The sequence below is a fragment of the Anas platyrhynchos genome, chromosome 11, assembly GCF_047663525.1.
Source record: "Anas platyrhynchos isolate ZD024472 breed Pekin duck chromosome 11, IASCAAS_PekinDuck_T2T, whole genome shotgun sequence".
Classification (NCBI taxonomy): domain Eukaryota; kingdom Metazoa; phylum Chordata; class Aves; order Anseriformes; family Anatidae; genus Anas; species Anas platyrhynchos.
In genome coordinates this window covers 9,767,584-9,791,848 of record NC_092597.1, presented here as the reverse complement: position 1 = coordinate 9,791,848, position 24,265 = coordinate 9,767,584, and the positions used below count along the sequence as shown (strand labels likewise).

At 36.2% G+C, this 24,265-nt stretch overlaps 1 protein-coding gene across 3 annotated transcripts; it reads left to right on the top strand.

The window, feature by feature from the left end:
• Positions 1–14: 14 nt before the first annotated feature.
• Positions 15–24,265, top strand: ICE2 (interactor of little elongation complex ELL subunit 2). 3 transcript variants are annotated; one of them, XM_027466150.3, is made up of 15 exons: positions 15–125; positions 918–1,022; positions 3,618–3,885; positions 4,674–4,793; positions 5,896–6,030; positions 6,390–6,506; positions 8,001–8,160; positions 10,002–10,186; positions 11,267–12,218; positions 12,800–12,978; positions 14,221–14,350; positions 19,876–19,960; positions 20,053–20,103; positions 21,186–21,444; positions 22,569–24,265. In XM_027466150.3, exons 1-15 carry the CDS (start codon positions 97–99, stop codon positions 22,737–22,739), a joined length of 2,946 nt encoding a protein of 981 aa, XP_027321951.1. In that variant the 5' UTR covers positions 15–96; the 3' UTR covers positions 22,740–24,265. The 3 variants fall into 3 exon arrangements, with proteins under 3 accessions (XP_027321951.1, XP_071899371.1, XP_005028026.1); XM_072043270.1 differs by lacking the exon at positions 15–125 and adding an exon at positions 298–809; XM_005027969.6 differs by lacking the exon at positions 15–125 and adding an exon at positions 317–372.

Below are 24,265 nucleotides of genomic sequence, written 5' to 3'. Positions count from 1 at the left end.
CCGATCCCCGCGCGCGCTGCGCTGATTGGCCAGCGCCGTGAGGGCGGGCTCGGCCGACGAGCGGGCGGCGGAGCCGTCACCCTGAGGGGCACCAAGATGGCGGCGGCGGAGCAGCGGCCGCAATGGTGGGTGCGGGGCGCTCCCCGCTGCCCCCCGCCCGGCGGGAGCGCGCCTCAGGGGCGGCGGCGAGCGGGAGGCGCGCTCCGCGCTCACGCTGGCACCGCGGCGGGGACGCGCATGCGCCCGGGCGGGGCGGGGCGGGGTGGGGTCTGAGTTCCCGCCCCGGCCGGGGACTGGGCGGCGCCATTTTGTACCGCTGGGCCTGTGGGGAGGACGGGCTGGGGCTGGGGTTGCGCAGGAAAACGCTGCAGGGTACTGGCGTTGTTTGGAGTCAGCTTTTTTAATGAGTGAAGGAGGCAGAATTAAATCTTTCCTCTTGCTTTTCGAGGCAGTTCGGGAAGATGCGTGTTGTGTACACTGCACGGGAAGGGCTTCATCCCAAAGCAGCCTTCAGGTGGCACGGGCTGGCTGACAGACGATCTCCCGTTTGTGAGGAAGCACAAACAGGATGGCTGTGCTTTTTCTCCAAATTCTAGCAAGTTTACTCTGGTGGAGTTTGACTGATGAACGTCTGAAAGCATAGAACTACATCAGTGTCCCTGTAGCCGCATCTAGAACTTATACACAGAATTAATTAAATTGTTCTGTTTGGACCATGAAGAAGGTGTTTACATAACTACTAAAAACCACAAGGGAATTTGTCACTGCATACATAGCCTCTGAGAAGGGAAGGGTGAAACACTGTATAGGTAGTTGCGAATTTTTAATAATTAATGCTGTTCGTTGTTCCTCGGGGTCAGATTTGGCCTTCAGTTTGTTGTATGTTGCAGTGTGCTTATTTTGTTCTTTATTATCAGGGATATTCCACCAAAAAACGGCAGTGAAGTATTTTTCTCGCATGAAATTTATGAAAAATACTCGTTGGCTCCAAGTCTGTCTGAACTATGGAATTTATCAAACAGGTATATATATATTTTTTTTTTGTACATTCTTTGGTCTTCATAGTTACTCTTTTGAATTTATATGTGGTCATAGTGTTTTGCGAGCATCCTGGCTATGGAGTGATTTGTTAATGGCTATGTGGGGCAGCAGCTGGGCTCTGCTTTCCTGGTGTGAGCCCACACAAGGGAGGAGAGTTTAGGTTGGGACCTCTGGCTGGTCCTTACTGTCTTGGAGAATGGGGCTTATATTTTTGGGAGGGTTGTTTCATTTTGGTGTTGAATTCATGTGTGGGGTTGGTTTGGTAGTGTTTTTTTTGGTGTGTTTTATTTTGGCTTGCTTTTGCATACCAAAGAGGGCTGAAGCACTCAATCGTGATAAAGAGTCTGTAACCCATGAACCAGACCTAATTCTTTTTAACAACTGCTGTCAGTCTCTTGTCTTCTCACTTTCTAGAAGGCTGATGTTTCTATGCAGTGAAATCCTTTTTACTTGTGTCTTTTGGAAGTAGCTAGCACTGTTTATACAGAAGAACAGCAAGTTAGCTGCAGTGGAGGTTCAACTAATTCCTTGGGTAATCAGGAAACTATATAGGCTGTTAGCTGAAGGATGGGAAGTGAAATGCTGAGGACACAAATAATTTTGGCATAGATAGTACTATGTGCTGCTGGATTTCAAAAGCTGGAATATTGTATTTAGGCTATTGCCTTGTTTGTTTGAAGAACAAACAACTCCAGCTGTTAGGGAGGTAGAACTGAAAGCTTCTCTTGATGGATGAATATTCACATTATGGAAAATGGGGATGGAAACTCCAGTAGCTGTTGTGCTCTAAGTGAGGAATTTAGCACGTGGAGAAGTAATTTGTTCCAAAGGGAATTGCTGTGTTTTCATTAACTGATACTGAAAACGTGCTTCGTAGGGGAATAGATTTCTCGCCATGTCCTACATCTTTAGCTAGAGAAAGGGATTTAAGTATTTTGCCTGGTTTATTTATGTTGGAATAACTCTCCGTGTGGTGACTGAGATGAGCACAATCCTCACAGGGTATTATTTGTTACTGCTGTAGGATTCTTCCATTCGATGAGGTTAAAAAAAACGGGTGGGGAAGGAGTTTGGAGAATACATGTCTGTACTTAGGAGTGTGGTTATGTTCAGTTGTGTATGGTAGAAGAGGGTTTATACTCAGAAAGAGGTTGCAACCCCAAGAATTTGGACATCAGTGGAACTGGGTTGAGTGGCCATTATCAAGATCAAGAAGAAGAGAAATGTAACCTGTTGGGGTAAATATGAAAGTAAAAGCTGGAGGAAGCATGTCAAATTGTATATTGGGGTTTCTGATAAATATTTACAAAAGCGTATGTTCTCTCACCATAGAAGCTGTGGAGACAGGTTGCTGATAAAATGAAAGGGAAAAATTTAAGCCGTCAGCTTAAATAAAGTATAATGCTGTAAATATGGACAGAAAAGCTCTGTCAGATTATTTTGGTTTGCACCCTGATGAAGATTGTGACAGCACTGCATACTGAAATGATCTTGATGTGCTGCCATTTCATTCAGTGCTGAATATAGCCAATTTAAGCTGCTAGAATTTCTTGACGTTCTTACATTGGCATATCTGAGTCAGCATCTTGTTGCTGCTGCAGCTTAATTAAATTTGCCAGTTTGTGCCACAAGGATGGACACATTCTCATATTCAGAGAGACAGCTGTGAAGTATTATTAAGAACTGTGGACGTGATACTGTTGGGTTTGAATAACGCCTGAGATGTTTTCTCCTTCTGGAACCGTATCTTAAAAATATGCTTTTTCCAAGATCAGCAGTTAACATTCATTTTGTTAACCTTAAATATTTTCTTTCTAAAAACCACTTATTTTAAACGAAGCAGGGCTAAGCTGGTCTTCACATACTGGAGTTGTTTTAAAAAACAGATTTATAACGCTGTTACTTTGTTGTTGTGAGGGATGCTAATGCTCTTTACCTTAGCCCGGTGCCATTTTTGGCAAATAATTTTAGCACTGTTCAGAACTGAAAAATGAAGTTTGTGTACTCTATTTTTAGCAAAAATCTTTAAGGAGATCTGGAATTCCTATTGTGACAGTTAAGTAGGTTTTATTTATTTTTTTTTTTTCACAGGGAAAGAAAAGCTTTTTCTAGGTAGTCTTTCCCCTTTACAGACATAACTTCAACTCATAAGTTAGGCCTCTCTTGAGTGCAAATTTTCTGAATACCACACATCAGCTAATGAGGAGATGTTGAGGCTATCATTGATGTGTTTCCAGAGCGAAGAATCAGAGTTTCATAAATAGCTTTTAATCTCAATATTAATTATACAAATGAATATATACACCTTTTAAAAAGAAGATAAAAACCCTTTTTTTGGGTCTTGAAATCAATGGCAAACCTGCTGTTGGTACTAAGGGTTAGTCTGATGGCCCAGGTGAAGTTTCAGAATAAGAAAATTCTTAGGATTTAGGCTAGGAATTGGAATAGTACAGTATCACTTGATGCATTTTGCTGAATTTGAAATTTAATCTTGCATGACTGTCTTTATTGGTTCTGAAAAATATTACTCTTCAGGTGAAAAGCCTAAGTTGTTTCACTTACTGTTTTTCTTTCAGAGTGGCAAAGAAAAATGTGGAGGCATCGGCAAACTCTTCAGAAAACAAACAGACTTGTAACACACAGGCTGCAGATCCACTGGAGGTGGATGCTAAATCCACAACTGATGATCATCCTTTTCCAGAGCCTAGACTCCCCTATCCATTTACTTCTTGTTTGACTGAGAAGGAGCAGAAAACATACTTATATCTGATGACAAAGTTCTCAAAAAAAAACAACCATTTTCCACTCAATGCAGCAAATCAAAGAGAATTACTCATGTATTTGGTAAGCTGTATGTGTAGATTCATACACACATGAATGTCACAGAGGAGAGTCTTACAATGTAGCAGAAACATTTTAAAATTGAATTTGTTATAACTCCCTTTAAACCTTCATTGCCACTCATAATACCATATTAAAAGTATTTGGGGTAACATTTTTAAATAAAGGGAAGGTTTTTTTTTTTTTTAAATTGAAAACTATTGTCTTTTTTTCTTTTTAGCAGGAGCTAAAATGTTTCATGTTGGTTGGTTGTATAATTTTAGCTGAAGTGCATGTGGTAATTAATCAGTAAACGTTTTAGAGCCATTGCATTTGGTATCCTGTGCTTCCTTGTAAATACCAATTCCTTTGCTTAGTGCTGTATCAGTGGGAAAGTCTTCTCTGGCCAAATCAGTACTTACTGCATTGTTGCTATTTACACTGTAATTGCTTATTAAGTCAGAGCTCAGATAACCTCACTTTGTCACTGTAAACTTGCTCCAATAGTATCTTTTAACCCCCCCTCCCCTCCTCCCCTCTTTTACTTCTTTTAACCACCAATGCATGGTCAAAAAAAGCTTGCTCTGTTTTCCTTTGTTTTTAAAGGAAATGGGCCTAATCTTGCAAACGTGTTTTTTAACTTGTGAAACTGAAGGCATGCAGAGACTTGCCAGATTGATCATGAAATGGAATCTGTGCCCTTCCTTATACCCATTGCCTGTGCTACCTCTCTGGAAATTTGCTGTTTACATACCTAGCCTACAGGTTTCCACTGTGACTTAAAAATGAGAATTATTTTTTCCCCTCCCCAGCAAATGAAAGAAGCAGTAAACAATGAAGTTGCAGAATTTATGAAATTTGCTCAAAATGCTGCAAAAAGCTGTGTCCAAGACTACGATAACATCTCTGAAGATGCAGTACTTTATACTGAGGTAATTGTTAATGCCATTTTAAATTTGTATCCTTCTTAAACAATCATATTGAAATTGTGATTAAGATGCATACACACAGCTCATGGGATGTGGTGTTCCCAGAACTTCTGCTGATTCCATGTCTGGTTGAGCCATGGAATTCCACTTATGCTGTCCAGCGTGAGTTGGCCCACAGTTCAGATGTAGTCAATAAGATATGACACAAGTGAGGTCATTGAATGCAATACTGTAGAAAGGTATAGTAAGTCATCAATGTGAGATCCTATTGGAAAGGAAGAAATCACTCTTTAAGTGCATTTACATTGACAATCTGAAAATAAACATACACTACTGGAGCACGCATTGAGCATAATGTTAAGCTTTCCTCCAAAGTAGTATGTTACAAAGTCACTTTAATCAGAGGTTAATCAGGCTTTAATCATAACCATCTGCAAGTTCATGCTGTGTTAAATATCCAGTCTGACAATTTTAAAATCAAACATGACTGCAATTTATATATCATTCTTGGTTTAATAACACATTTTGGGAAAAGAATTCCAGAATACAGATTTGATAAACTTTCCCGTCACGGGTTGACTTTCTGTTGATTTTTTTCCACATAGTATCACACTTTTAATTAAAAAGTGGCCTAGTTAAATACTTCTTGCTAAAATTTGTCTGTTCTACTAAGTACCGTATCACTTTCTTTTACAGAATAAAACAGAAAAATACATGTCCTTATTACAGGGTAGAAAGTATAGTTAAAGTCGGAAGGATTGATTTTATTTCATGAAAATACTTTATTTTGTGGGTTTTCATGTACAAGATAATTTTTTTCTCCCATTAACACAGTTAGGAAACGTGATGACAAAAATCATGCTTTAAAAAAAACGTGGGGGATTTATGATTTCATGTCTTACAGTTTACAGCTATCTTAAGCGATAATAATCAATCTTAATTTCTCAGAACATGTCTCCAAACTTTGAAAGTAATCTGTTAGATATTTCTGTATTCTCTACAGGAAGAATATTGAAATGGAAGTATGGCAACTGCAGGAAATAAATTTATTGAAACTCTTATGAAAGACACAAATGCTTAAAGGTTTTGTTTGTTTGTTTGTTAGGAATTATTCAGTGCTTGTATTGGACACGTGAAAAAGTACCCTGAGTTTTACACGCTCCAGGAGATCATGAGTATCATGGGAGGAAAATTTAACACACAGTTGACCTTTAGGCTGGAAAAAAATCTTCTTGTAATGGTAATATCCTACATATACTTGTTGTTCTGCTGTTATTCTCAAATAAGTATATTTGTATTCGGACTATGTTATGCCAAGATTGAATTTGTTGTTAAGTAATATCCAATGCTTGGTTAGGGATTATAACTCAGTGAAAATCATTTGAGTAAAAATAATGAAATTATTCTTGGCAGTAAGGCTGTTAACCCCCTTCGTTGTATGCTTACAGCTAAAAATTGTATATTAATAGTCCTTTTTTTCTTCTTAACATAACACTAACTTGCACCTGCATAAATTATTAATATATTTCATTACAAAAATGTTGGGTCATCATGATTTCAGTTAAAGTTGTTTCCTGGTGTTGCTCTATTTTCTTTAAGGGCACAGCAAAATATGGTAAAACGTATTTCCCTACCATGCCTGTTCAGCTGCCCACAGATTATAAAGCTGTTACATCTTTTATAACTCCAGATAAAAAGGCTTCTATTATGCAAAATGTAAGTAACCTTTTATTGTCATTTTTATGGCATATATTGTAGTAAAGAGTGATTTGTTTCTTCTTATGTGGCAGCATTGTTTCGTTATTTTCGTCTTCATCTTAAACATCTTGCAGCATAGAAAAATGTACTGTGTTGTTACTTGGGTAGTATTTCATGTATAGCAATCATACCATCTTTGAAAATCAACTTATGGCATTTTTGAGCTAGTGCTTCATGATGGGACTTCCCTTTTCTCTCTGTGAATCATTAGAGTAGCCCTTTAATTAGAATACATTGTGAAAGCTAGATAGAATTGTTTATTAGAGTATTATTCCGTTTAAATTTTGCTTTGCAATTATAAAGCTGGGGTGTGGGTGGGGGAAGGCAGGTGGGTGAAGGTTTGTGATTTAAACAGTCCTGACAATAAGAAAAAATACTTTAGACTGTTTAGTTTTCTGAAAAGTATATTACATTTCCTTAATCTGGAAATCTCCTTTGCTAAACAGCATAAACTCCATGTCTGAGTTGAACAACTTTTCCATTCCACCTGGTTAAGTACCTGCTGTTGCTGTTTGTGTTCATCCTCGGAGGAAGTGGATTAGTGTTTTCATTCTGTATGATTTGCTTAGTTTGACTGTTTATTCCAGATAGTTTGCTATCCACCTATTTAAGGATTTTTTTCACATATCAGAAACCAACCTCTCAACAGAGACAGTGCAATTGCAAAGACGTTTGTTGCTTAAGAAAGCAGCAGAGGTGACACAGGAGAATGATTTACCATTGAAGGTGTTAGAGCTGTAAACTACTATTTCTCAGGTTATCTCAGGTGGCAGAAAAAAGAATATGGCTAGATGTTCCTATGGCTAGAAATTCTCTCTCATGGCCCTTAGGGCTCCCGTGCTTCCATTATCTCCACAGTTCTTAATTGTTCTTCTGCCTTGTGAGCATGCCCAACCTCTTCTTTTCATGGGGACCTGTATTCATAATTTTTCTACTTCTGTCATCTCCGTTTATATTTTTCATGTTTTTATATTTAAGGTTCTTTAGAGATAATTTGTATTCAAACAACTGTGCAGTTTTAATTGTGCTTTCCTGTTAGACTGCTTTATGATGCTATTACTTAACTTGTATGAACATCTGTAATATATGTTAGAATGAATGTGTTGTTTTTTCTTCTACATTGTACTCCTATATTTTAGTATCCTCCAAATTCCTGTTTGACCTAGTAATTCAAATTAGTAGGAATTAGGAGAAAGATAGAAAATAAGACATTTTTCCTTATGCTGAAAGGTGGAACTGTAGGATTCAGACAAAAACCTTAAGGAGAGTTGTTGTGCGTGTGTTTTTGTTTGTTTGTTTTTGTTTGTTTGTTTTTTAAACGTTTTCCTTTGATTCTGGTGGTATTTGGGCTTCTGTAACGGTGCAAGTTAACCCATGTTGTTTGGTTGGTTTTGAATTTAAAATTCTATGTCTTTCCTAAAAAACTTTTCAATTCTAACTTTTTCTGTTTAGGATATTAGTTCAGATTCAAATGCAGAAAAACTTGCTTTGAAATACTCTCCTCAAGTTGTTTTAAGTAATCAGTCATTATTTACTTTGCTGAATAACCATGGACTAAATTACAAGGAACAGTGGGAAATTCCAGTTTGTGTTAAGATGATCCCTGCTGCAGGTACAGTACATTTTTTTCCAAAAACTACATTTTTGTCCACGAAGTCTTTTATATATTCTCATAATCTGTTTTCAGCTGACTGAAAAACAAGAAATCAGTACGACCAGTAAAATCAACTGAGGGAAGGGAGAACATAGTAGTCTGGTTAGTTTACACAATAATAAAATAGTTTAGTTTGGGTTAATGAAAATCATAATTGTAATTCTAAGTTCAGATTCTTAACCCTTTCTGAAGAAGCTGCCCTCTACAATGTATCTATGAATGTCTCAAGTGCTTACATGTTTTTAATTAAAAAAAAAAACAAAAAACTAACAAATAAAATCTGGCTCATTCAGTTCATACATCTCAAAGGGTAAAAATCGGAAGTAAATGATTTTCAAGTGTAATCTGGTAATTACGAGTCATATACCTATGCTTTTTAAAGAACAATGGTAATTTAAGTGCAGTTATCATAAAAAATAATTTTCAAAATCCATTGATATAGAATGCCATCTGTTATCAAGGAGGAAGGCTAATAGCAAGGTTATGTCATCATTTTCTATACCTCGTTTTCCTCGTTACTGAGAATAGTCACAACTGCTATAGGTATGGCCATTAATGTTGGGTTTGGAGAGAGACAGCTGTTTTCCAGTTGGGGAAAAAAAGTCAGTTGAATGTCCTTTTGCTTCTTAAAACTGTAAACTCTGCTCCTTGGTAGGAAAAAACTGCATGGTGCTGTTAATACTATCAAATGAACAGGTTTCAATAAGATAAATAGAAACTCTGGAGTTTTATTTAAATAAAAAAGAACAAGAGCAAGTGCCTTCCTGAATTAAAAGGTCCAATTCAGATCATGGAATAATGAATATACTCCATGAACATTCATTATTTATTCATTTTTCCAATCGCAACGAAAAATGTTTTGACTAATCGTATGAATACTATACTTTTGTCAAGCACCCCATCAGTAATTTGAATATAGAGTGCTTGTTACCCCTTTTTTTCCCCTCCATTATGAGTATTAGTAATGAATATTATCTTGAAATGTCTGTTGTGTGTACTTCACACAGATTTGTATGGCAAACTCTTGGATAATAGTAGCTAGCAAATATCTGCACGTTTTACAAGTTTTTAATTTTTCTACAGAAACATTTAAGTACTTTATCTGTAATAATGTGCCTGACTCCTTTCGTTTCAGCTTTATGGTTCTTAAGCTTAACTTTTAGATTCAAAGTTAACAGCCAGTGGGGCGCTGGGAGTGTGTTAGCATTACATAATGTTTCTTAAAGGGTTTCTTTTCTGTATCCATTGCCCACTCCCCTCACCCCTACATCTCGCATTAGTGTTTTTATTTCTTCTTCAGATTTTTCTAAAACAGAGATAGCATGGCCCACCTGTGCCATTGATTACTATATAATATTGGCCTGGGTATTGTGTTTGGTTTTGGATGAATTTATTAATGATGTGTATATAAGTTATAAACAAAAGAGAGTGGAGCAGCAGAGCCCTAATCCAGTCACTGAGTAGAAGAAATGTAAACTGCAGCCATTACTTTGATGTGATATGAAGAATCTTGAATCCTTAATTCTTACTTAGAAATTCTCTATGTAGAATTGCGTTTAAAATGTAATCAACTGTTAATGTGTTCTGTATTGCTGCTTCAGGATGATCATAATTTGCACTATATCTGGACATACTTCTATTTTCCATTGATAGTGAATGAGAGCATAATATCTAGTGTGAATGTGGAATGGATTTGAACATATTTGGAAATTCAAAGATTTATTGTTTAAATTGTACAGTGGTCTTTTTTTTTTTTCTTCCTTTTAATAAGAACTCAATGACTTCCCTTTCTTGAAAAGATAGCAAACCAGCTAAAGTGGTTTACATTGACTCACCTCTTCTGAAAAAGGAAATGACAGTAAGAGAGAGGAACCAAGTCTTCCATGAAATTCCAATGGATTTCCTAGCAACTAAGAAGTCTTACATTTCAGTTTCTGATATTTTGATGGACAAACCAGCTGAGGACAATCTACTGCAGTGGGAAGTATGTAGCTTCACATTTTCTTTGGGTAAAACAAAATGAAACAAACAAACAAAAATCCTACTAGGTGTTGTGGTTTAACACAGCCGGCAGCTAAACACCACACAGCCATTTGCTCACCCTCTCCCCTCCCTCTCTGGGATGGCGGAGAGAAATGGGAAAGTGAAGCCTGTGAGTTGAGATAAAGACAGTTTATTAAGACAGGAAAAATAATAATAACAGTAATAATAATAACAATAATGATGATAATAGTATTACTAATAATAATGTGTACAAAACAAGTGATGCGCAATGCAATTGCTCACCACCCGCTGACCGATGCCCAGCCTAACCCCGAGCAGCCGGCCCCCACACCCCGGCTAGCCACCCCTATATATTGTTTAGCATGACGTCAGATGGTATGGAATACCCCTTTGGCCAGTTTGGGTCAGCTGCTCTGGGTCTGTCCCGTCCCAGCTCTTGCTGCACCCCCAGCCTGCCCACTGGCAGGACAGAGTGAGAAGCTGAAACATCCTTAGCTTGGTGTAAGCACTGCTCTGCAACAATTAAAACATTGAGGTGTTATCAGCACACTTCTCATCCTAAGCCAAAACATAGCATTCTACCAGCTACTAGGAGGAAAATTTAACTCCGTCCTAACTGAAACCAGGACGCTAGGTTATAGTTCTAAGTTACTTGTGTCTTAATAAAAGCAAGTTTAGCTTTCCTGTAGAGTTTCTCTACTATTGAGGCACAGGCACTGTCTTTAAAGATGTCTGTTTGTCTAGTTCCTTTAAATGCTTCCATTTTGTCTTCAGCTCAGATTTAATGTTTACTTCTTTAAAATATATTTTGACTGGTTTATTTAGGAAATAAAAGTCTTACGGGCTTTTCTTCTCTTTTGAAAGGCCTTTCAATACCTATGGTTTAAGATATTCCACATGAAACACTGGCATTTTTCATTAACAGCCCCTGTCCCCAACAGTCAGAATGTGGATAGTAGAACAGTTTTCAGGTTTTTCAGGTGTCTCATTTGTGACTCAAACATTCTATTTATTGGCCTGTTTGATTGTATTATATTTATCTTTTTGTCCCTGTGTGAAGATGGCTTCTGATACTTACGAATACAGGCAGATTCCTCTTCCAAATGACACAGGAATGGAGTTTGATGATGATGTTACAGAACTGGAAACTTTTGGTGCAGCTGTCAAACCCTCAACGACTTCTAAAACAGAAAATACTTCTACAGTTAGTAATGCTGTTAAAGTTTTGTCACATGACCTAAAATTAGGAAAGAAAAAGACATCCACTCTAAGCAGTGGAGCTGAACAGGGGAAGACCTCAGTTTCTGAGCAAGGAGTTTCATCATATTCCAACATACAGTTTCCATCATGTGGCGTTCTATGCTTCAGCCCTGGAAAAGACTCATCTCATAAAACCTTTCAGTCAGAGGAGGGAGAGTTGAACAAAGCACAGCATGTCATGAACACGAATGTATCAGACAATGAAACAAAATTAAATACTTCATCTAATGCTGTTAGTTTCAAGAAAGAGTCTGATCCTGCGCACAAAAATGAGACATACACTCCTTTATGCAGTAGTGACACTGATGAAGATCATTTGATAATTGATACAGAATGTAAAAACACTGATTCTTGCAAAACAACTGTACCAAACACTGTTTCTCATACCTCATTACGGACTTCCAAGTCACCTTCCCCCACCCAAAATCCATCAGCAAGTATGACTGATTGCTCAGAAGTCATCGATCAGGGAAAAAGTGCTTCCAGAAAGCTAACAAGAAAGTTGTCCAAAGAATTTGATCCTGTGGGACAGATTTTAAAAATGCAAACAGAACTCCTTAAGTCACCTTCCCGAAAAGGTCATGAGCAGCCATTAGTGAGCTGTGATAGTTCTACTGCTGTGCAAGCTCATGTGCCTCAATCTCCAAAACTGTCAGCAACCTCCCATGCAGAAACTTTGCCAAGTCCTGCCTGCAATCCCAGTGGCTCATCTAGGAATACCTGGACATGGCTTTTTCAGGGCGTGCCAAAGAGTAAGTAACAGTGTTCGTTGGGTATTGAGTAAAATTGAGACAGTTCACTAAAACTTAGGAGCAAAAACATTGTAATTCTTTTGTGTGAAGAAAATCCTAATAGTACTTCTGTTACGTTTATTTGGATATGATTTTTTAACAGTACCTTTGCACCACTATCTAAGCCCGAGGTTTGAGCTGTTTCAGTAACTAATAAACGGATGGCAGTTCTCAGTAGACATTCATTCTAAGTATGTTTTATACTGAGTGACTGTGACATAGAAAACAGCCTTTCAATTCTATTTGTATAGAATGGTCTGTTTGTGTAAAAAATATAATAAGAAGGATAAAATATGGGGGAGTATTTAATAATGTACTCCTCAGAAGTTACAGTAGACATTTTCCAAAATCATTTAAAAAAAAAAAAAAAAAACACAAACAAACAAAAAAATAGAAGTGACTTCTTGTGCCTAATGAGCAGGCCATTCACCCCCAAACTATTGTCAAACAAAAAAGCCACCGTGAGAGGGGAAAAAAAGCTAATTAGCCTCATGGTGAAGTATATGCAAGTTTTGTCATTTTCAATTTTATTTTTTCTATAGGAAAGCTGCCAGATGAACTTCAGATGCTTGCAGAAAACCCTTCAGAGTATAAAGCACCTCAGGATGGCAACCTTGTGTATAAGCTATTCAGTTTGGATGATCTGTTATTACTTGTGCGTTGCAATGTGCAGAAAGCGAAGCCATTGCCACATTCCCATAAAAAGAAAAAAGATCAAAAGGTACAGCATTTTTTGTTCAGGGTTTTTGGTTGGTTGGTTTAGTGTGGTGGTTTTTTTTGGTTTTCAAGTTGTGCTCAACTGTAATCTGTTCCTTAAATATTATTCCATTTTAATTGTATCTCTATGGTGTACATCTTTTAAAGTAAATATTTGCTCTAGGAAGAAAAGCAACTTTTTTTTTTAGCCTACTTGATTAGAACAGATAAATGTAGTTTTGCATTTCTTATTTCAGCTATATTTCAGTAATATGATATATCATTATACTCACATAAAATCAATTTGAACTATTCTTAAAAGTTAATGCACCAATTAGTTTTTCACCAAACATTTTGAGGTTGTTCAGGATCACAAGTACATTGCTTGAAAAGACTGTGGAATACATTTTAGCAAATTGTTCATCCTAAGAGCTAAAATGCTTCAAGTACAAGTGAAATCTAAATATTCCTTTTTATATCAGGTCCTCATTACATCGGGAGAAAGAAAGCTTATTCTGGAATTCTCAGTAATTCATTTTTTGTCAAGAGTCCTCACAATCATTTGATAAATCTGATCTGGCATTTCCCTCCTGAAAATACCAGAATGGTGGTAGGCAGGTATACATATGCTCTAGGAGTTGTTTATACTCTTGTTGAAATAGAAATTGGTCTCAGTAGCCCAGATTACTTGTTAAGATTCTGTGCTGCGAATCGTTATTTTGAAGAGTTATCCTAGCTTTGCTGTCCACTGCATGTAAAAGCCTGTGAATGGCTGCTTGGTTTTCTAATCAGAATTTGAACACTGTTTATTTTTGAAAACTACTGCTGGAGTTTAAACCTTAGTTTGTCTCAATTGAGAGAGGCTTATATTTTCTCTGTTAAACATGCAAAGGTGAGGTTCTGACAAGGTGACTAAATGGCAGAATTCTAAGAATGAGCAAATCAGTATAATTATGTGTGTTTTTTCTTAAATTCCTGCAGAGGGCAGTAGAGCATAGAAGTGGGTACTTCACAATAATAGTCTCAATATTATTTGTAAAACCTTGCCTAGGCTTCCTTCCCCCTGTTCCATTTCACCTTCCTTTAAATAGTGTCTCCATAGCCTTAAGCTCATAGCTTGGGTTTCATAAAACATGAGCCATTACATGAAGTCCTTGGCGTAGTAGAAAAATATATTGATTATTAGTGACAAAATGTAGTTCAAGTGCAGTAATCATTTTTTTTTTGACAGTCAGTGCTGATTTTGCGTGTATTTTCACTTTTGTAGGTTGTTCCAATATTCCTGTTGCCAAAACTGGAATACCAAGCCTATTATGGTGTTGAAGCTCTTACGGAAAGTGAAGTATGTCAGATGTGGACAGAGAGTATGTTGCATTCTGCATGTTTATTTTATATTGGTAAGTTTGTGTTGATTTTTGCTTAAGAAACATGTATGTCTGAATGCTCATGGAATAACATGAGAGAAGTATTTATTACAAATATATTTCACATGTCCTTATTTAGTTTCATTTTCTAATTTAGATTTTCACTTTCATCTTAAATAAGTTTTGTGTCTAAATTTTTTTCCATGTGGTGATATTCCAACTTTGGTTTTGGATGGTTAGCATCCAGTAATGTTTTTTTCAATAACTGCATATATTTGCCCTTCAAATAAAAATGTATCTATAGCCCTGATTTTTAATTTTCAGAAATTAGTTGTCTTTATTATTTCTTTTTTTTAGTCATATACAACATGAATTACTGTGGTGTAAGGGTTGTAAAAATACCTTTTTATGAGATATGTTCTATAATACGTTTTATCATTTTGTGAAATCATTTTAAGTGAATCTGTTATCACATACCAACAGTGGTGAAGAACAGACCATCAGGTGTGTGGTTTAGAAAATACTGATTTCTCAAGCTTTGAATCTTTGGTATGGGAAAGGGTCAAATGCTACTTGTTTCTTTTTTACAGCTGCCAATAATGTTTATACTTCTACACTGATAACATGTAGACAGATAAGATAAGAGAATGAGGAAAAGCAAGCAAGATAAAACTAGACCAAGTTTTATTGCTCAAAACTATGAGAAATTGAAAGCTCTGAAAAGAATATACTTATGTCTCAAAATTAAAGTACTGAAAATAACTTTATGCTTTTGCAGAAAGAGAACAATACATAGCATGAGTTTATTGAAAACTTTTTATAGCAGTTGTATTGCTCAGGAGCTTTGAACACACTTACATGATCACACTTACATGACCACATTTTCCAGATTTTCCATTGTCCATATCTAACTGATCCATTAAATTTTACTTCCTAATAAGTGTTAGGACTTGAAACATACCTGTCATGGGGTGGTCTTCATACTCTTTGTCCTGTATCATGCAACAGATGGAAAAAAAGATGATGTAATAATGTCTATGAATGGGAAGTAATGTGTATTCAGTGCGAATGAAGTTGTAAAAAATCCTGTGTAGAAGAGATTACAGCCGTAAATCAGAGCATAGAAAATAAAAATACAATAAATTGGGGATAAAAAGCATGGACATGTTAGCAGAAATGTGTCTTAGTGTAAAGACCATTTTGTGCAAAATCAAAACTTAAACCAAACAATCTAGGAATTCAGTGTTATAAGGGTAACTTCCTTAACAAACTTGCAGTAAAATATGCTGTATTCATGTTTGTACAATGATTCTTTTAGAAGGCAAGAAATGTTATGCCTAGTAGGATACGTACTGTTTTGTGGAGAAAAAAAAAAAAAAAGGTATGTATAAAGAACTTGGCCAGATTATTTTACCAAAGTTTTTAATATACACATATCTTTAATACCAATTACCTCGTAATTAATAACATTTTAGAAGGAAAGATCTGCAACAATTAAAGAAGTTAGCCAAAATGCATCTTATACCACGTTTGGTGCTTGCTTTGGGGTGAGGCCAATCCTGTTTGTACAGTGAATGAATGTTCTGCAGCAGGGCCTTGCTTTCCTGTTGTAGAAAGATCTCTGTTTTTATGGTTGTTATGGTAGCAGTTGTGGCCTGTGGTTGTCTTAACCTTTCCACTTCTGCGCTGAATGACACTTTTTGCTCTTGATGACTCATGCCAGAATGCTATTTTAGAAATGTTCAGTTAATTCTTTCCTAATTTCTACTTAGAAACTTTGCATCTTATAATGGAAGTATAAGGTTTGTGGGAAATCAGATACGTTTTAAGTGATAGTTTAGCTGATAGAATCTCTTTGTCTGCTCTCCATATTTATAGAAAGTTTTTTCTACTTTCTAAGTTTGAAAGTAATAATTGATGTGGGTTTCCCCCCTCTAAAATTCCTCACAAAGACAAAATAGTGACAATAGTGACATACAAAGTTCTCCATTTCTAATTTATATTGACATACTCTACTGAAGCTTTTTTTTTTTTTTTTTCCTTTTTTGCGTAGAAGAACAGTACTAAACTGCACTGAAATTTAGCCCCTTCAAGAAAACTTTTTATTAGCTTCTCTGGAGGCACAAGCAGTGTGAGGAAATAGGGAAGCTTGTAGAGGCTGATGATTGGCTTACAGAGCATGCAGGCTGAAAGAATGCACGTCTATCTAATCTTACATCAGTAACAGGATACTTAACATATGGCTAGGGTGCAGAAGTTTGCATACAGCTCACCCAGCCAACACCCCTTTACTGGGGCTCGCAGGAATGTAGGAGAAAAAAGTCTGTGTGCTGCAGGAGTTGTTCTGGCATTAGCAGTCACCCCTTCCTGATTCAGAGGTTTATTAGTCTCCGCTGTACGGTGCAGATTCCTGCTAACCATGAAACGGGTGTGGAGCCCTAGGCAGGCAGGCTTTGATAGACGAGCTTCTGACAGGCTCTCTGTTGTGCTCAGGAGAAAGTGTCCCTGAGATTGAGAAACACTAGTTATTCCAGTCTTCGTTGTTTGTCAGCTCTTGGATGTGCTTCTTCCAGCAGCAAAACCTGGGTCCGGGAGGGGCGGGGCTTGTAGGAGTTAAAGTGGTACTCCTAGCATGTGGGGCAGGCCTCCTCCCAACTATTTAACAACAAAATATACATATGTATATATATATCGATTTATTTATTTATTTTCTAATGCTACACAAATGGACTCTGAGAATGTGATTAACTTTTGATACTGACAGAATATGTGGTTTATTCAGGTAGGCAGGTTGGGGGCTCTGGATTTTTGGTACCAACATGTAGTTTCTCATAGAGGTAGGTAAAATAGATGCATGGAAGTCAACATTAAGTTTTGTGAAAAAGCATCTGCCACAGCATTTAATAGGAAACTGTTGCCATGTTCTACTTCAGGCTTCTTTCTGCTATGGTTAAAAATGTTAAAAGTCAGCTGTAAAATTTTGCTTTTCAGCTGATGTTTTTGGGGAGCTGTGAAAAACATTGTGGCAAGTGTCCTGGTTTAGTTAGACACTTCTTTCAAATGGCATGTTTTTTTTTCCTGAAACACAAGTGACAATTCTCCAACAGTGATAATATCCCTGTATTACAGGCAGCTTAGAATAGGGTGAATGTCTCGTTGTTCGTTACTCTGATAAGTGCAAGTAAGACTACTGCTATCATGTATTTGGGGTAAACAGAAAGACAGACTTGAATTATTCATCCTCTTAGATCATACTACAGTATGAAATTTTTAACATGAAACATGACCTATCATAAAGGAATTTTAAAATTAGCAATAGTAAAGACACAGACTTAGTGCTCTTCTTGAATTCACATGATAGTACACCTGTGAAGACATGAAAAAAATGTTTAAAAACTTATTTTTACCATTAATAATGCAGTACCTGGAAAACTTGCCACCTTATTCAGATAGTTCTGAGACTATGTAGATCTTAAGTGAACCCTTTATAACTGAAGTTTTGAGTGCTTAGCAGACATCAGTGGTAAGTTGGTTAGGAGCCCTTGGATCTTGAAAGAACTACTCACAGTATTAGTAATCTTTTGTGTTGCTAGATGGAAAGTTCTTTGGACCTTGGCCAGTGCCCTATAATTGTCCAGTGTTCTTCAGTGGTATTACTCTGACTGAGGGAAGAATCTCGTAGCTCAGCACAGTGACTCAGCCGTGCTGCCAGCTCAGGAGATGAGAGAGAAAACGGAAGTTTACCCATTGCCTCCTGTGTAAATTGCAAGATGTGCGATCAAGTGGAATTTTTTATTTCATATATTCTCATAGACTTACAGTTTGTACAAAAGCAGAGATACTATTTTCAAACAGAGTGTGCCATCCTCCAGATGGCAGAGCACATTGCTCGGTTGGTTGCTTTAAGACCCCTTACTACTCAAATAAGAAGTCCTGCATCTGCAGAGGGAAGTAATCTCTGTCATATTTCCTAAACTGAGGACTTGTATTTTGTTTAATCAGTTTAAAAAAAAAAAAAAAAAAAAAGTGATAAGCTTTGCTGATTAAAAATGGAAATGCTTCATCCCAGATACTATTCTTCAATTGGCATTAAGTGCCCAAGTATAGTTTACCTTCACCTAAATAGAATAATATTGATTTTTAAATAAAGATGATTTGAAAACTGATTGGAAAAAATTACTGTATGGTAACTTACTGAATGTCAAGTATTTTCAGTCAGTCACTTCTCAATTATAACATACAGTAATATAAATCAGGTATGAGTAGTTCATAGATTTTTTTTTCCCAGCTATGCTGTCAATGAGTTTAGAATGGAGAAGATTTTGATTTGACAAGACACTAATAAGGAATGGAGAACACATTATAAAAAAATAAAATTACTTCAAGTTTCTTTTCTTATAGTTAGCAATGCAGAGTATTAATCCTAGGTATTTAAGCCTTATACAAAATACTGATGTCAAGAAAAGCAGTAAATGCACTGGTATTTAAAAGAAACCAGATGTCCTGGTGCCTTTTTGAAAATCTAGTAAAAAAAAGAGTTATTACTTGGTCATCTGACATCACATGTCAGATGACAATAACAAATTGCTGAATAATGTTTATCCTTGAATGTGAAATGCTTTGGCTTAGCAGTTATAATTGTACAATTGAAGCGTGTAGACTACCTACAAGAGCAAATTTGTAGCAAGGCAGTTAATTGTATTGAGCAGGTCATTTTTATTATGCTGTCTTTTCCTCATTCTCCTCGTGGGAACTGTAATAGAACAGTTTTCTGGGAAAATCTCAACATGAGAACTTGGCTTCATAGGTCACCACATCAATGTACAAGCTACGGTAATGATCTCTATTGCTTATTAAGTGAAAATTTGGGCTAAACCATTCCTCTCAGCAGTTATTATAAAAATGTGTTGAGAAAAGCTTTGAATTGCTATTCCTAGCTATGTCAAAGATAAATAGTCTTTACCAATTTGCTATGAAAAAGGCCGGAATAGTAAGCTGTAATTTTTTCAAAAAAAAAAAAAAGAAAAAAGAAAAAAGAAAAAAAAAGAAAAAAAGAAAAAAAAAGAAAGGCAAAGATATCCTCACAATATGAAATAACATAAATGTTCAGATACCATATCAGAATAGAAAATGAGGTAAATTAAACACCGAGGTAAATTTACCTTAAAAGATAAACTTGGGTGATGTGTACAGTGAGGAAGCCTAGTGTTAAACGCCTCAGAAGAATTTGGGAAGATACAAATAAGCAGACAAGATTAAGGCCATGGCAAAATGAAGTTACATTTGCTAGACCTCATGCAACATGTGAGATTTACTGGAATCATGGACATTTCCCTGATTTAGAAGACAGTCCAAATTCAGTTACCCATAATGAAAAGCAACTGAACTGTACGTTTTACTTTCATGTACTGTGCAATAAGTACTTTTCACTGCTCTACAGTGTAAAAGAGCAAAAAATTTTATTCCCTTTAAAAAGCATTAGGTCTGCAAGTTATGCTTTTATATTTGGTTGTTCTTTCTTTTTTGAAAAAAAAAAAAAATGTATTGATATTTTACAGGGCGTATTGATGCTTTTACATCAAAGCTTATTATGCTAGAAAAGATTTCTCCAGAAATATTAAGAGAAAAACTTGGATTGATTAAGTGAGTATTTTTAGTAGTTCTTTAATAATGAATTTGAAATTATAATTAGCCTTACAAGTAACTACTTTTTTATTTCTTATCCTTTTTTACAGGCCTGCAAACTCATTGAATATACTTCATCACATTTTGAAGAAAGTGTCTGAGTAAGTTCTCTATTCTTATTGGCCATATTTATTTGCAGTGTTATCCAAGTGATCCTATTTCTTCTGTAGAATAGTTGTCTACTCTTTGATTTTTTGGAGGATTCTTTTGGATACATGAAATATTTTAGATTTTTTAGGTCTAGCACAGCATAATGTAATACCATGTAAAAGTGTTCTTAGGGTTACAGTTTCTGTGTAAATGATGCAAAAGAATAAGAGCTTGTTTCTTATGAAACACTTACTCAAGAGAGGAGGCTGGACACTTCCAACCTGATTAAACAGGAGTAAGTTGTAATACTATGTATGTATGCTGACGTTTAGAACTTGAACTTTTTATTTTTTTTATATTCTTTTTACTTTATGTGTAGCAGTAACACTGACTGTTATGTTCCCTTCTGCTTAGTATAACAGCTTATGTTTTTTTCTGTACACCATTGTAACCTTTCTTCTGTTTCCTTTTTTTTTTTTATTTATCTACTTCAGGGCTTTCAGTCTGCAAATTTTTCCTTTTTTTTTTTTTTGTGAAGCAAGTTTCTTGCACTGTGTGAAGCATCTTAATTTGAATTACAGACGAGTTTTCCTGCGCTTAGTAATTTCTGTGGCTTTGTAATTTGTCACTAAGATTTTTTATATGGGCAGTTGTTCGACGTTTATCTTCTTGAAAACCTGTTTAATCCTGTGTGTATAAAGCAATTCTGCTCTTTGGGTCTATCCATATAAGCATTGTGCTTGGTAAGATGCTGGTTAAATAAAATGTTACAGTTTGCTGTAAGTGGGCAGTTTTCAACATATGCTTAAATGTTTTGTTGAAACATAATGTAAGTAACTGATGACATACATTGATGATAAATTTGTTCATTATAAGTATATTAGAAAAATATAAATCGGCAAGCATTTATGAATACAGTTTAACTCACTCATTTTTGTCCATAGTCGTTTTGTGAAATAGGGACAGATAAGTAAATACCTAAAGTTGCTTTGTTTCAGCATTAGAAACTTACTAGTCCTGGTCAAATGGTCAGATGAAGTGAAACAACAAAACAAACTAATAGTGTTTTTAATTTTTATATCTATCTTTTCAGTTTGCAGGAGGGCTCTTATCTATTGACTCATGCCGCAGGAGATTCATCAGTTGCAATCTACAAGAGTTGTCTTGACAAGGCAACGAGAGCATCGTATAACTTACATAAGGCCCATTGTGATTTGCCCACAGTACCTGCCACATTGTCAGTCCCTTGGGTGCCACTAGATCCCAGCCTCCCTTTGCCCTATCACATGAATCATGGCAGAGTGCCATGCACCTTTCCACCTGCACCCCAAGAATCCATGTGGAAACACAAGGTCAGTATCACACTTAATGGAAAAACAGATCACCAGTCTTGAAATTATCTATTTTAATCCACTGGATGTAGCTGATGAAATTATCTGTCATCTCTGGGGGTATGAGAGATCTTTTAGACTTATGCATCTACTGCCAGGAATAGGGATGCCTTTTTCCTGAAAGGTATTTCAGCTGGGATTCATTTTACTTAACTTTTATGGAAAAGCAATATTGGAGCTTGTTATACTTTCAACAAAGGGAAATGGAATACTTTGTGTAGATCTACCTTTGCACCAGGACAGGCCTCTTCAGTAGACTGCAGGACTCGTGCTGTAGAGTTATTTTCTCCCTAATGACTACAGAAGTATAGATGATGAGCACAGCTGTAAACAGGTACGGTCAGGTGAGGTGAATTCTACTCGCAGAGGTCTGTTCTATAAGACATTATATTGAACTTTTATTCCAGTTCTCTTCTAATGTGTTTTTTAAAAATGCACCTTTTTCCCTGTTCGGCAAAATCTCTTCAGAAAGGAGTTCTGCATTGTTAATATTAGTTAATTGTGCTGTTGGACACCAAAAATAATGTAGCATTTGCCTTAAATAAAATGTTTGTAATTTTAAGACTTTCAGTGCAACTGAAACAGATACAGTGTTTCCATTTATAAGGATTTCCTAGTTTTGCTTCTGAGGGTGCTTTTCTTGATGTATTTTATGTATGGACATGTCAGAAGTAAAAAAAAATAATAATAATAAAAAAAAATCAGGCATTATTTTTTTTCCTTTTGGTGTAGATTTGCTGATTTGTTGAAAACCCACATGCTAACTATGCCTAGCTTAGTAGACTGTGGGATACTTTTTATGCCAGTTGTATGTTTTACCTACATCCTGACCTCATATGAGGGCAAAACAGAGCAGTTTCTAATTATGTTGTGTGCTTTGGTTTCTGCCAAACGGAAATCCAGGCGTGTGGGCAGATCCCACTGGTGACAGGAAGACCAATTGTGCCTGTCACCCAGTCCAGATACAGCCTCTGAGGCTGGCTGGAATGAGAAGTAGAGGGCAGCTCTCTGCAGGTAGTTGTGTGTCTATGCTTAATACAGATTTAAGATTATTAATTCTTTTTTTTTTTTTTTAACGTGCCTAGATGACGGGGGTGAAAGGGCAGTCGGACACACCCTGTGAGGGAAAGCCAGTAACTATGGAAACAAAAGGCAATCCAGCTAAGCCTGTTAGAAATGAAGGTGTGGCTCCAAAGAAGCTGAAGAAGATTTACTGCAAACAAAGAATGATGAAGAAAAAGTGGAAAATGAAGTAAAATACAAGTGAAGTAGGAATAGCTGAACTGTGCTAAGTATGGGCTGGAAAAGGAGAAAATGAAACAAGAAATCTGAGGCTTTCTTGCAGTTTCAAAGGAGCCAGAACAAGCTGGCAGGGGAAACAGCTCCACAGCCATGTTTAAAACACTGAAAGAGTCTATAAACCTTAACCCTTTCTTACCTCAGTGCATACATTCAAATTAAAATCTCAAGTTCAGTCAGGTTTGTTTTGTTCCTTTTTTTAAAGGCAGGTGTCTGCAGCTGAGAAAAGAGGAGAAATGTATATTCTGTCTCATTATTTCCACAGAAAAACTGCGTCATGAGGAATGAAACAGTGGTTGACAGCAGTATCTGATGTCAAACAATAGCAAGAAAAACAACTTTTCAGTTCCCGTAATTCAAGAATCACTACGTATTTGTATTCTGATATTTTAAAATCATATTTTGCTTTATGTGATGTAAATAAGAGATTTAATTAGTTTATCATTTTAGCACGGTGTCTAACAATTTTTAAATTACATAAAAAAATACAGTCTTTTTTAGGGTGGTGTAGCAGCTGAGTCTTGGGGAACAAAAGCTGTGCTTGTTTGAAGACTATGTGCTATAAATCTGCACTAGGAAACTTAGAAGTATAGCAAAGTTTGAAACAGTTAAAGAGTATTTCTATGATTACCCAACACAATTTCCAAGAAGTTTGGATTCCAGCATGTCTTCAAAAATTAATATTGCAGTTTTTTACTGTATTACTGAATGGCTGCAGCCTAAATATTGTATCAGATTGCGGGTGGATATACTATAGTGTTCGTCTGAGGTATTAAGGTTTGCCTTAGGTCATTTGATAAAAAATCACCTGGACTATGCTGTGCCTCAGCAGTTCACTTAAAATTTACAGCCAGTCTGACAGACTGAAGTTAATAAAAGAGAGTATTTTTATTGTTTGTGAAAAGGCCATTATAAAGCATGTTGTAAGCTGTGATGCATCTGTAACTAACGTGAGAAAGATAATATTAAAGCTATTCTACAATACTGACTTCCAAAACAGAATTTCAACAGAAACAATGTTAGAAATTGTGGCTGCAAAATTATGTTCTCAACTGTAGCTTTTGCTTTCTATCTTTTGGACTGCAGCCTAGGTCTTCCTTTATTAGAAGTAATGATTTTAGAAGAGCTCACAAATTCTTGAAAGTTTCAAGAATGAAACCAGTGAATTCTTTCCCATTTTGGTATTTTAAATCACACTACCATTTTAAAATGTCTGGGCCACTTCTTTTTTTTTCTTGAATGATATTCTAGTTGTTTATATACTGCTAACATGTGAATCAAAGACCTTACAGGTTTCCTTCCAAGTGTTTTATTTGGACAAAGGAAGATTACCTACTCTTGACATTATACTTTTATCATGAAAGTAAAAATAAAACATTTAATTTGTTTACTGGGTAATACATGTTTGAAAAATCCAGCAGACAGGTTCTTTTAAACAAGTTTAAGCAATGAATGTACATTAAAAACTGTTCTTTGCAAAATA